The 14,654-nt window shown below is 39.7% G+C and overlaps 1 protein-coding gene across 1 annotated transcript in view; it reads right to left on the minus strand.

The window, feature by feature from the left end:
• Positions 1–219: 219 nt before the first annotated feature.
• Positions 220–14,654, minus strand: part of LOC148815861 (uncharacterized) — a 41,040-nt gene continuing 26,605 nt past the window's right edge. Inside the window, exons 4-7 of the mRNA XM_088904718.1 lie at positions 13,549–14,053; positions 11,559–11,702; positions 5,152–5,360; positions 220–291 (exon numbers count right to left, since the gene is read on the minus strand). Of these exons, the coding sequence (XP_088760844.1) occupies positions 220–291; positions 5,152–5,360; positions 11,559–11,702; positions 13,549–14,044 (921 nt within the window). The 5' untranslated portion in view covers positions 14,045–14,053. The remainder of the gene's footprint in view (positions 292–5,151; positions 5,361–11,558; positions 11,703–13,548; positions 14,054–14,654) is intronic.

Genomic DNA, 14,654 nt, shown 5'->3' on the forward strand with positions numbered 1-14,654 from the left:
TCTGTTAGGTTTACATGCATATTGTATGTATTAATAAATGTATTCTTGTGTATTAGTACCTGTGTGTGTGCGTTGTTTGAGTTATACCGCATGGTTGGATTCTAAAGCCAGTAAAAGAATCATTTTGTGATTTATGTGATTTAAATGCCCGAACCCCTACAGAACTGGTGCCTCGTGAGAGCACACTACACAGATACACAAACACAAACACTCACACACTCACACCAAGGTCCATATTCCCAGCAGCGGGGGCGCTGTGGAGTTGGCTAGTTTTACCAGTGTGGCCGGTTGCTGTGGAAACGCAGTCAGACAGGCAGCTGGGTTAACCTGTGAATAACCATGTCTTGCTGAACTTTAGTCTTTAAAAACAGAGTTTGTACACCATTTGATTTTCTGGTTCTGGCCACTAGGTAAACAGATGAGAGAACTTGGTTTGTCCCAGCTACAACTTATTTTTTAATATATTCGGACATGCAACATGTCGACAAAAGAAACAGTCCAATGGTCTAAGACAGCAACATAGACAGCAAAAATAACAGTTGGTTCATGAACACAATATTTCTTCTGTTGCAGAAAGAATATCTTGAACAGAATTATGTACATCACAGCTGGTGATTGGCTGAGATGTTGTCAGGTTAAGTTCTGGTACCACCCTACAGATCTCCCACTAGTGGATCTTCCTTTGGGTAATGAACAGTGGCCTTGGACCTTATGATCATGTCTAGATGACTTTCTGCTTGACATCCAGCCACCTTTGGCAAACATCCACCATGGAGAGTACTGGGTCATCACTGTCCTGTGAAAGACAAATTAATCTTCCTCACTTCCCCACACACAAAGAGCACCAGGTCACTCTGTGGCTGAGATCACAGCATGAGAGCCATATGGAGCTAAAGACAGGGGCCTCTTTAGCTACATTCTGGTGCCCTTTCTGCTTTCTCAAGGCACACAAATACGATCAGAAAAGTATTAGAATGCTTCTGGTACTCCTCTTTCAATGTAGAAAGAACATGATCATCCGAAAAGCTCACAGAAAATGGAATCAACAGGAAACAGATTAAACAGGTATTACGACATAAATTTAAAAATTAAAATTCAGACTGTGCTGTCAGAAACATTGTATGAGGAGATTACAAAGTAAGATGGACCTTTTATTAAAAATAATTACTATGACTTCAGATGTGAGACACTGGTAGTAATAGAATATCTGGTGAGTGGAAGGGTATTCAGAAACTAGTGTTTTGTAGCAAAAACAAAATACAAAAATAAAAAGTTAATAAAAGTTTGGTAGTAAGGGATATTCCAATAGAATCTGCTAATTAACATAGTCTGATAATAATTTGAAAACACATAATTGATTTCATAATGATCAATTGGATTGCTCTGATTGAAAATGATTTAAAAAATTATCTCTATTAGTACAATTAGCACAGCAGAAGCTTCTTCACATAAAGAATCATACAGTGTGCCTAGATGCTCATCAATTACCACACAGTCAGAATGGATGTGTGCAGTCTGGCCCACACCTGGAACAGAGGGACAGACAAGAACACTAAAGAGAAGGAACTAAAGGAAAAAAGACACAGCACTCCACAACACTTGCCAATCATCATATAGTAATAGTCTTATGAATCACCAAACAATGGGCAGTCATATCCGTAAAGCCCTATTAAAACCCACCTGAGATGTGGTCCCCAAGCTTCTGGTCTGCATCTTAAATAACAAAAGGAACATATCAACTCTGATGTTATTAAGTCTTATCTTGGTAATCCCTGAGGGAATGATCAATTTTCCCTATCACAGCAGATCATTTCACAAATATATTCTTTTAAGACTGATGGCTTATTGTTGCATGTTCTGGTGTTGTATCAATATGTTGTACACCATGTACAGTATGTTGTGTTGCAGCCGCTATTAAGCCCTGCAGTGAAATGACAGGTTAAGCCCCAAGCGCAGGACTGCAGGGATCTTTGGGACCTCAAAGAGTATCTGTTACTGTTGTATACAGTATATGCTGTATGAATTGTTGTGTTTTATGCAAAAAGATAATTGGTCACTCCAGGGTGACAAAAAAAATATTTTAATAAGGTCAAAGTCAGAAATACACCATCGAAATACACCAAAAATACATCAAATACATGTGGTTAGGATGGTTTGTGAATGTGTTAGGTGGATGCATTGTGTTATTGGCTTTATGTTGTATTTGTATTGCATGTATTTAATTGTATGAGCTCACCAAACCACATTCTATGTAACTAGTTGTTATGGCAATAAAGTTTTGAGCTTGAACTTGAACTACACTATCTGTTTTGGTCTAACTTGCATGATCAACCAGCCTACTTACTCAGCATTAATACTCTTGAAGATAAGTAAATATGGAGTTACTATTGTTTGTGCAAATTCACATCATTGGATACCGTGGTAAACATTCTAAAAGTGTCATGGGTCTTCAATAACCAACAGCTCAAGAATTTGACTGAACGCCTGTAACAGGGTTGTGGTGCTGGAATAACTCTGGGCCTGCGTTGACAGCGGTCTCAGATCTATACCAATTTGAGTGAGAGCCAGAGGAGCAGCTCAGGGAACTTTCGTTTAATTATTTCAAGGTTTAAAAGAAATGTGACAAGCCAAGCTCGTACTAGTCTTGAGAAAGAAAAGAGAAGACCTGTTTTCTTCATGTGAAAAAGAAAATTACTCCTGCATCTGAAGGTCAGAAGTGAGGCTCTGTACTGAAAGCAGATGAATGATAATCTTTTATTGCTGCCCATATCAAGAGGCGCAGCTGCTGTGCATTTCGTTAAGGCAGAATTCCCACACGGCTCTCAGAGTGCAGTTCATGGTCCACTAGTGACCTCTAGAGGAGACTTCAGGTGAAAAAAGGACCGCTGTGTCGCAGCACCTCCAACTGGGCAGCTAATGAATTCCTGATACAGGGGAAGTTCTGCAGACTCCTGCTCAACAAGCACCACTCACAGAAACACAATCATATTATTGGTTTCCCATTGCAGTCCTTACCAGGACCAGCCTTGCTTAGGTTTAGCCAAACATTTTGGTGATATTTAAGAAAGATATTTATTGCACATATCTGAACTGGACATTTCTGAACACAAATTGTTTATTTGAAACAACGTCCTTAATCAATTAAATCATCTACCCTATTTTGCAGTTAATTTAATTCTATCTGAGCTCATTACTGAAGCTGAATATACAGTTCTCTTTTTTTCGTGATATATGATACTAAACTCAATACAATGTCTTTCAGACAAACAGGTTATTCCCCCACATCCCTTCTTAACAGGAGTCAGTTATCCAGGTGGACAATATTCCCAGGTCTCCATCACACCTGAGGTGCCATTGAGGACATGAATTCAGCCTTTTCACTGTTACTTTACTGGCTGTCCATCAAAGCATCTTTATACAGTAATACTAGAACTTGTTATAAAATGTGAATTGAAACTTAAAGTACTGGTACATTTGTAACAATGTTTTTTCAGTATTAAATGTACAGTATAAGGATCAAGCTGTAATAAAATAAGTTATGTTTTTCAGCATGTTAGAGATTAGTAACCCATCTTTTACTGGGATAAACAGAGCAAAACATTAACATTTTCCATTATTCTTGCAGGATAGTTAGTAAAATGATGTTAGTAAATTATTTACACAGTAAAAACAAATTAGTGAAATAAGAGAAATAAATGTTTGAAATTTCAGAGATTAGTAACCCATCTTTGACTGGGATAAACAGAGCAAAACATGACACACTGACACAAAACCCTAACAAGCCCCATCTGTTTTCACAGCTCAGATCTCATCTAACTGTGACAGGATTTGTATACAGGAAGGAGCTTTGCATACCTGTGCCGCCTCACTGCTCCAAACACTTTAAGACTCACAGTGTGGATTAGTCGCTGTTCAGCCCTTTCAGAGTCACTGACACACACAGGACAATGATGCCACTGATTCTACTGCTGGGGACACTGGGGCTCTTTGCTCAAGCTGAGGATAAAAGAGAATTCTTACATTCTTTGGTTCTGTGATTCATTCTGAATATTGTGATACAATAAAACTTACTGATAAATGAATGAAAATTATAGCATTTTTTTTCTCATGTAAAGGAATACATACTGTAAATGTGTATAATGATCAATTATTAATATTCTCTTATCTATAACTACTCCCTCTCCAGGATCCAGTGGACAGATTGTTCTGACTCAGTCTTCTGCTCAGACTGTTCTCCCTGGAAGCTCTGTCTCTATCAGCTGTACAGCCAGTCAGCCTATTAGCAACGACCTGCACTGGTACCTGCAGAAACCTGGTCAGGCTCCACAGTTCCTGGTTTATTATGCAACAAACCGTCAGTCTGGGGTTCCTGAATGATACAGTGGCAGTTATTCTGGGACAGTCTTCACACTGAAAATCACTGGAGTCCAGGCTGAAGATGCAGGAGATTATTACTGTCAGCAGAGTAACAGCTGGCCTCTCACACAGTGATACACGTCTGTACAAAAACCTCCCTCAGCTCTACAGGAGCTGCTCTGGCTCATCAGCAGGTCTGAGGCTAAGAAGAACAGCAGAGGTGCTACAGGAGAACTGAACAACACTGGTTTTGTATATAATGTACAAATCTACAGCATATTATATTTGAATATATTTGTAAGTACTGTAGATATTGGTTATTTTCCATTTTAACACATACATTTCTAATGTATCTAAGTTAATACAGTAGATATAGCAGCATGATGGCACAGTGGTTACTATTGTGCCTTGGAGTGCTGGTGCCCTGCATTCAATTCTGAATCTGGTGTGGAGTTTGTATGTGCTGGTGCTGGAGGAAATGACATTAGTTCAATTTTTTACAAATCATTCATCTTAGATTATCAAAGTGAATAAGAAAAGAAATGTAAAAGGCTTCTTTGGCATTTTTAAGTTTCACAGTTATACTAGAATACGTTCTTATGCCATACACTCCGCAGAGATGCAACAAGTTACAGCACAGATCAGCGATGGTTTGAAGGGGTTTTAAGTCATATAACAAAGGCCAGAGAACACCAACGGTGCTCTGAATCCCAGGAGTTTTGCAGGATGTTTTATAGTCTGAGTACAGCTCTGGCCAGCCCCTGTTATTACATCAGACTCTTTTCTATTCCTCACCCCTTTCTCTTGGGCTGTCTGGATTACTTTTCTTTCCCTCTTCTTCCAGCTCCCCAGCAGATCCTTTTTATTCCTTGCTAGGGAGCCAGGCATCCTGATTCCGTTCCGATGCCTGGAGATCCTCACTCTGTGAGCCTGAGCTCCCTGAGAATTCCTAGTTCCTGGGCTCTGACTGGGACCTCTCCCTGCAGCTGTGCTGACCCGGGGCTCTGAGAGATTAGAGGGGACTGAGATCAGGACAAGAAACTGTATAGAAGTTCACATTGTAGAAATACATATCTGTGCTCCAGAAAAATCAAATTGATTTTTGATACAAATCTCATCTTAGAGAGAGGATTGGGGGAAAATCTGTCAGTTGTTGTGTTGTTGGAAGGAATTCCTCAGATGAGAGAGTTGAAATGTATCGGACTGTGTCTCTGTGTTTCTCTGACAAACCAGGTACACAGCTCCCTGAACCCTGATGGTGTCAGTTCAATCTCTTTGTGGCCGTTTGCTTGTTTAGTTCCTTCTGCAGTGTTTAAACTTCTCATTCAGTATCTGAAATGTGCGACGGGTACCACAGATGTAGTTTGACTGCAGGAGTGTTTCCAGGATGCTTCACATGTCATAGAAACTATAGATGACTAGTTTAAACAATGAGGATTTAGATTTTAAATGTAAACTGTATCAGAAGTGTATACTGTATCTAAATACTGTAATCCTTTCTACCTACAAATAGCTTGCTTTCAGGTATTTGTGAGAAATATTGATTTCAGGTATTTGTGGCCTTCAAACATCTAACAGTTGTCAATCAGTGTAAACTGTATTCACATCTCCACTACACCATTAAAACTCTCAATTTCCTTTTTTTTGCAAATAAATGTAATCATTGACTACAATGCAATACACTACAGTATATCTATATAGAGTAAATATACATAGATAGATCAATATACAATAATAAATCTGATACTTATCAGTATATAACCCATCAGAAATGTGATCTGTGTGTGTATCTGAAGTCTGTTTTGTATCATTATTTGCTGACTAAGATGAGCCACTTTGAAAAACTAAGTGTGAGAGAAGGGGAGCCAAAGTACTGAAAGAAGCTGACATCTGGGACTGACTTCACTCTGACCATCACAGGAGTCCAGGCTGAAGATGCAGGAGATTATTACTGTTAGAGTGGTCTTGTGATCACACAGTGTTACACACCCATAGAAAAACTGCTGCTCTGGCTCATCAACAGGAATTACAGAAAATTGAAGACAACTGCGGACCTACCACAGCTGGACGGGGTCAGTACGTCCCTCAGTGACACATTTTTTAATCGTCACCTGCCCCAATTTTTACTTTTGAAGACTTTGATTAGGAAAAGGAAACAGACAGACTGGAGAAAGACAAACACCCTGTCACGATTGTAGTCCCTCCTCCTTAAGGGCGCTCCGGCTCTTTCACTTCGGACCTGATTTTGTGCACCTGCCCCTTTCTCAAGCCTCCTTCCCATCCCCCTTAAAAGCCAGACACTCAGTCAGTTCGGGGCTCTGCATCTGATTCCCATATCGTGCGAGCCCGGGACCTGTAATCGCCTGGCTCCATTATGTTTTTAAGTTTCTGTTCCTGTTCCCGTTCCCCCTGCCAGTTCCGACCCGTTTCCTGTTTTTAACCTGTCTGTTCTCGGATGGACCGCCTGGCTTTGGACTTTGCCCGTTTTTGGATTCCTTGTTTGGATTGCCTCTGGATTGTTTGCCCTGGACTCACCCCCCTGGACACCTGTGCACTTTGGACACGCCCCCCCGTATTAATTCCCGACTCCTGCATGCCTTTTTCCTAGTGTTTCCTCACTCCACCCCGGATTGTGTCATCTGCATAGGGTCTGGAAAGAACTGTTCCGTTACACACCCCTTAACTGACAGACTCACTGGCCACTATATACTGTGTTCAAACTCAATTAATCTCCTGAGCCTTTGCCTTTCTTCAACTGTTGTTACTTGTAACATATATTTTTCTATTTTTTAGTAACCCTTGAGCTCAACCAATATAAAATAACTGCATTGAGAGCAGCTCTTCCCCTGCCTAGATGTAATCGTCACTAGAGAGCTCAGAGCTCACTAACACTTCCCAGACAGCAGGAGACTTCTGCACTGTCTAGGGCTCAACAAGGGTGGAAAGATTTGGGAGGTTGTAGGATAGGGTGGAGGAGGTGTGACAGGGCCCAATTACAGCCCATCCCACAGCCTGCAAGCATCAGGCAGTAATACTGACTCTGGAATCTTGTAACTTAGTTTTGAGGTTTTATTTAATACTTTCTGTTTACAAAAAAAATGTTGAAATAATCAATTCCTCACAAAGGTCATATTTAATGGGAAATCAACATAATCAAAATGACACCTTTGTTCTCACTCACATTCCCTTTATTTAGAGAAACCCTGTACACTTGGTAGAGGGGCTGGTAGTTGGACACTGAGCTGTTCAGTTACAAGCTTGGAGATGTTCAGTCTGGGATCTGATCAACCCACAGTACAGGAACAAATATGCTAAAGCGAGAGACACGAGCTCAGAATGGCCATAAGATGGTGCAACGTCTCCATTTTTGAACTAGAAACAGAGGAAAACAAAATAGCTTTTCTCTCAGCAGTGTTCCCAGTGACAGATAGTCAACAGTCTTTCAGGGCCTGTTACAGGGGTAAAGGGGTCTTTGTACCCTTCAAGGTGTCTGGTGGTGCAGTCAGTCAGCTACAAAACTGCATTTAGGGCTCATCATCCTTGACATATTATGACATATATTTAAATTGTTTGTGCTAAAATAAATAAAATTTGCATTCATGTTTTTTGTAAATATTGTTAGAGGCTGAGGTTGTGGACAATGGAGGTATCTAAGAATCTAGATAAAGTGTCTAACACCTGGCACTGTAAACATTTCCAGCTTCAAAGCAGGGGGGTATGTTTGCTGAGATGTACAGAGTCCAGATTCTGTGATCAAAGCAGTCATAAAGTTTACCTCGGTTTACCTTAATTAAGTTCTGAGTAAATGAGTAAAGTGTCAATCAAAAGTCCAGAATGACACCATATAAAATCAGATTAAGAGAAGGACAGAAAAGATGAAAAGGGTAAACCAGGACACAAGAAGAAAGAGAACAGGAATAGACAGAACTTGAAACTTGTACCAGGAAAGAGTCCCTACTTCAAGATCATCTCAAAAGTCCTGATTCGAGCTCAGTATCTGAATCTTGCTAAGAGAGCTTGCTATTCTGTGGCTTTTAGGAAACATGGAGTTCCTGAGTGAAAAGTCCCTCAGTTTAAAACTGCCTCTCCTGCTTATCGGGTGCATTTTAGAATAGAGAGATGGGCTCCCATTTATTCTGTGCCATCTGGGTGTATAGGGAGAGATCTAAGTGTAGGCTGTATTCTGTTTAGTTTAGAAGGCAGCTTATCTCTCCTTTGGCCTCTGTTGGCATTATTAAAAAGCCAGGTATTCAGTAGGAGTTTGGGGTTATCTGGGTGGTCTGGATGTAGGCCTAGTCTGTATACTTGTAAATACAATAACTTGTGTTTTGTATGTTTATGATGTGTTTAGTGTACAGTTTGTATTGTCATTGTTAATATTTGTTTAACCCAGTGTGCCTGTATTTTTACTGTTTTCATCAAAACAGAAAACAAAGAATTTATGTAACTAATCATACCAACCACTCTGGTTAATTCTTTAAGAAATCTGTCATGGAAATATAACTATCAAGGAAGCCACAAGAGAGAGTTCTCACCTGAGTAAAGTCTTTATTTCAATATTGCAATATTGGGAGCCCTGCTGCCACTTCGCAAAGTGCAACCAGAGACTCAATTTGTTACAAGCAGTACAGGGTTTTTATAAGACGTTGCGCTGTAAAAAAGCTCAGCGCTTTGTCCCTTCTAAAACTTCCCCTTTCCCTAAGACAAAACAGATTACATCATAGAGCGAGAGAAGAAGCACTAGATTTGTTATTCAAAGCTAATCAGTTACTTTCGGCTAATTCTAACGACCCAGACAGCATATATTGTTTTCGTACATTGTCTTCTAAAGTAACCTAAACAGTGTGCTTTGTTGACGCACTGTTTTCTAAAATTCTGCATGTACTGTAGCACAGCAATTACATCCTTGAAATATATTATCTAAAAGCACCAATATATTTTTTGCAAAGCTCTCTACATTTTAAGAATCAATTTACTTATTAGATTTCCACTTCAATTCCTTACAAGCTTGGGGTTATGATTATTTATTTTACTTATTGCTTTATTCATTCACTCAATTCCTGTTTTTCACCATTTTCGAAACCCCACCACTTGTAATAATACTCTGTTTTCATGTCAAGACACCCACAGATCATGTTGCTCTGCAGGATTTAAGATGCTTCAGGTGGAACATAGTGTTAGGGAAAAAATCTCCTTAAAAGCAAAAACACAACTGGTGCTAAAAGGGTTTTTTGGGTCTCAGACATTTTTCAGGTTTTGCACAAGATCAGTGAGTTCTGGAGATGGAAAAATGTATTGGTTTAGAAATGCACCTCCAAAATTCCTGATGTACTGTACTTTTACTAAAACAAATAAAGCACTTCAAAGCAGGTGTTGCTTTCTTGAGCTCTTTCTGCAAAGGTTCGCCACCTGTTAGACAGCCTTGTTTTTCTTTAAGGACACCATCAGCTTGTCCTGTGCGTGACAGCAAAGTAGCTTCTGATGAAATATTGTGGCAAAAACATGTTGTCATGAATCTTACTCCCGCGTGCATCTCCCGGCGTACACACCTGCGCTGCTTTTAGCAATTAGTCCGTCATTCACCGCTTTCACATATAAACCCCTTCACTCCGTTCATTCCTTCATTCGCTCACTGTTGAGATTGCCTTAAACCTTCTCTTGTGCGCGTTTTTTTCTACTGACTTCTGGATTTCGACCCTGATGCTCTTCGGCAACTTGACTTCTGGTTACCGACCCTGCTTCGTCCCCGGCTACCTTCGTCACTCTCTCTTACGGACCACGGATTTGGATACCTTTCGACCGGACACCTATACCCGACCGTAGCCGACAACCCGACCTCACATCACTCTCTCTCGCCCTTTTGGATTCCTGACGTCTACCTTCTCAGCACCGCATCGGGTCCGACCTCTCCTATCACTAGACGCTACTGATTACCTAGTGACACATGTTGAATGAAGCCGGATGGGCTGCAGACATTATTCACAGTGAAAACAGAGAACACAGGAGAGGAATCAGGAGGGATTGAAAATTAAATATCCAGAAAGGGTCTAAGTTAATCAAATATTCAATGTCAAGATCTACAACTAGATCAAGGTTGGATATGGAGAAAGAAATGGGAGTTAAAAGAGCTTTATTGAGAACAGGGGGAAACTGGAGGCACAGAAGTGGAACAAGCTGTATCAGTTGAAGGTGATCCCATTCAAGAACATGCAAGATGAGCATCTTGGATCATCAAGAATCAGCAGTTTATTTAGCTGTCAACAAGTATTTTACTGGAGCAATCTACATGAAGTACAGGCTGAAAGGGCACAACAGCAGTGGTTTAGATGGGATTTCAACCCTCAGCCTTCCAATTAACTAACTGTAACAGAGAAAGCAAGAAGGACCACTAGCCTCCTCATTTATAATCGTTCTTGTGTCTCTGAGCAGCTTGGACCTTCTTTGATCCTTTTATGCAAGCAGTCACGACAAGCATAAGCTCCAATTTGAAACTCAATGCATAGGAATAGTTTTTCAAGGCTCTTGGTTTACAACTCTGTCTGTTCCCATCCACATCAATGGTCATGAGCTTTGGATGGTTACTGAAAGAACTGTGGACACAGGGGGCTGAAAAGAGTTTTTTTTTCAGGTCTGTTGGGTTTCCTCTCCAAGACTAGGGCAGCTTGTGTCGTGAATGACTGAATCGTAATTGTGGAGGATGTCTGAGTGTGATGTGATGGCAATATCAGCTGTGAGCAGCCAGGAAGGCATTTGGATTACAGAGGTGTCAGTGCCATTACAAGGTCAATGCTCTTGCTGGCAACCGTTTTGGTTCTAGATATTAGATAATATAAAGTGGAAAATGGCAAATGAGGTTTTGAGTCTACAAATGTATAACACATGTCACAGATTCTTTATTATTGTCATTGATATTGGGGGCAGATATTAATCTAGTTATTTTTTAAAATGAATTGCAAGCAAGGTGGTTCGTGGTACCAAATGATTAATGATATCATCCAGCCCAGATTTTAGTTCATTCAAATCGATTATGTATTCAGAAATATCATTCATGTACTCTACTCTTCCAGAGAGTGTACTCAGAACTGTGGTGCAGTCTTTGATCTTCTTCTGCACTGATGTCATCTGTTTGATGAGTGACTTTTGCAGTTTTTCAGTCACAGTTTTAAGATCGTTGTTTATCTTTTTAACTTCTGTCTCTGTACCTTCTAGTTCTTCTCTGCATTTTCTCAGGCTTTCTTCAACTGTAGAAATAGTCTGCCGATGTTCAGAGACCAAAGCTTGTAATTCCTTTTCTTTGTTCTCTGCTGCTATAAGGAAGCTAGCAGAGACTCCTGCTGTAATACCCCCTGGAAATAAAGATTAAAAGATTAAAAGGAAATTCTTAAACCTGCATATCAATACCTTGATATCTACCTGTAATTAATTGAACACTGAAGGCATTTTCATAAATAGGTACTGATCAACACACATTGTTAAAGTGTAAAATCAGGTCATTATTAATATAACAGCACTTGTATTTTTAAGTGTGGTGATTAAATAGGTGATACAATATTTGTGTTGAGCCAAATGTGCTTGTTCTTGTGCAAGAGATTGATCTTCAAGTAAGAAGCAGTAAGCATTCAAGATAATTTTTACTTTGGGAATTAAAACTGGTCAACGTACAGAACGGAGCACAAATGTGAGGAGTGACTGTTCAAACTGAGGTGTAATTAGTGGAGTAGCAAATGTATCTGGATTAGGAACATTACTAATCCTAGTTTTTAGGTAAAAACAAGTATAATTAAAAACTAGGCATGTTTGCAGACAATTCCAAAATGCAAGAGTAAGCACAGAAGCTGTAAAGAGTAATGTGTAAATAGTATAAGTACAGAATGTTTAAATATATTGCAACAGGTCAAGATTTGGCAAACAACCCTCAAATGTCCAACACTGACGCATAACGAACAAAACTTTTGTAGTCTTTAACAAGAGAAAACTCCAAGGAGACCTGATTGTGTTTAAGATATCTCAAAGCTTTTACTAACTCTGTTGATACTTCAGATTCCACACTTAAGCACAAACAAGAGAAATCAATTGAAAATGACAAGGAGTTGGAATTTAAAGCACAGAAGGAGGAATTTTTACAGAAATGATAGTGGGAATCTGGAATAATCTACCTAACCGTGTTGGGAAAACCTGGGTTCTTTAAAAAATGAAACCCTGTGGTAAACTACTGTGGTAAAATTTAGGGAGTGTCTGGTGTGGGGGGCGGAGCCCTGGATTAGGGAAGACGCATTGCCATGTAAACCACACCTGACGTGAATAAGTGAATGAGCGGCAGGTGTAGAAGTGGTTTAAAGGGGAAAGATGCAGCAGGACCTCAGCCCTCACCACTCCCACCCTAGTTCATCACTCACAGCATGGGCTTAAACCCAGGTCTCCATCATTGTTCAACAAGGGTCTTGCCGGCTGAGCTAAAGAAGACCTTCTTAAGCCCCGGCGGCCAACATCCTTGTTATGCGCAGGGGAGGCCGGTGCCGTCACCGCACTGCAACCAGATCGTACAACCTGTATGTTGGCCATTCCGTTACACTATATTCATAAATCATACAGGATCATGGGATCTATAGGCCTGAAGACTTGTCTTGTCAAGTGCCCTGAAAAAATCAAATTAATGTACTGTAGGTCTACACTAATGTTTATGGAAGCCCATTTCTGCCAGGGAGGCTTCCATAGTACCTGGATGGAATAGTGGCTTCTTTTGCCAAATGAGCATCCTGCCTGGCTATGTTCATTGCTGGTGTTAGAAGTGACATCAAAATTGTGGGATATCAAGTCGCAATTATGAGATATAAAGTCGTAAATCCAAGAAATGAAGTCGGAACTATGAGATTTCAAGTCGCAATTGTGAGATACGAAGTCATAATTATGACAAAGTTTGAGATATAGAGTTGCAATTGCGAGATAAAAACTTGTAATTCTGAGATGCAATGTCGCAATTGCAAGAAATAAAGTCGAAATTTTGAGATCTAAAGTCGAAACTGCAAGATACCATAGTGCGTTTTTTTTTTGCTCCCTGGCAGAAACGGGCTTTCATATTAACTAGATGTGAAATGTATACAATGCTATAAATTCTGACCTCCACTGCTATCACTCCAACGTTTTTTATTTCTGAAAACGGAAGATCTGGGAAAATACAGCTGACAGACTTACCTGCTATCCACCCAATCACTGGTATTACCATTAAAGCCAGGCCTGTTATGGTTGCTATCTCTGCTTCCTTCTTTTTATCCTGGGCTTCTGCTACTTCTTTCTTTGCCTTTTCAAGTTCCTTTTCTATTTCTCTCATTTTACTCAACAGATTACTTTTGTCTTTCTCAAGACCTTTTTCTTTTTTCTTCAAACTTTCAAATTCCATTTCTTTGTCTTTCATTTCATTGTTAAGTTTGAGCTTTTCAGCGGTTAGCTGTTCACAGGTTGTGTTAATTTGTTCCACTTCTTTAAGGGCAGACTTTTCAGCCTCACTTGTCTTTTCATGAGCTGTAGCGATAAGCTTTTTCACTGTCTCACAAGCTGCTGCTGTGACACAGGACGGGTTGATCATGGCAATGGTGTCCTTGAGGGACGCGATGGCAGTCAAGCCCTCCTTCAAAGGGGGAAAAACAACACGTCTGAAGTCTTCAGAACAGCCAGAAACCACCACCTCCATAATGGTTTACTGAAACAGGAACAGTTAAAAACATTCTATTAATTCTCTTAATATACTAATATGTTAGATATTGCAATCCACATTAGTATTTAAAGCTAGGTTGAACCAAAACCTTAAATCAGTTTACTACAGAAGCACATTGCTGCCATCAAAATAAATTGCAAATTATTTTCATAATTACAAGATAATACAAAATGCATACTTGATATGATCATCACACAGTAGCACAAATGTCATACTTTATTTGAATTTGAGCTTTAAGCAGTGGAATCAATTTCACGGTACACTGGTTCTTGTTTAAGAATCCCTGTGAGTGTCCTTATGGTGAAATTTGTGTTCACAATAGGTACTAATTAAATATTATAAACCCCACTGGAAATTATGTCCATGCACTTTCTACAGCATTGCTCATGGTCACGAACACTAAAGTCACAGTTGGTAACTTCTATGTGCTGTAATCCCCAGTTCATACAGGTTGTTCATACACTCAGGTGATCATTTGTATCTTGTAATACAGATGAGCATTGATATCCTGTAATTACAAGACCATTTACTATCTCATTATAACAAGTTCATATTTTCATAATTAAGCGATAACTCACTTTTTTTA

Source organism: Atractosteus spatula, chromosome 24 (genome assembly GCF_055471065.1).
Source record: "Atractosteus spatula isolate fAtrSpa1 chromosome 24, fAtrSpa1.hap1, whole genome shotgun sequence".
In the NCBI taxonomy this organism is placed as follows: domain Eukaryota; kingdom Metazoa; phylum Chordata; class Actinopteri; order Semionotiformes; family Lepisosteidae; genus Atractosteus; species Atractosteus spatula.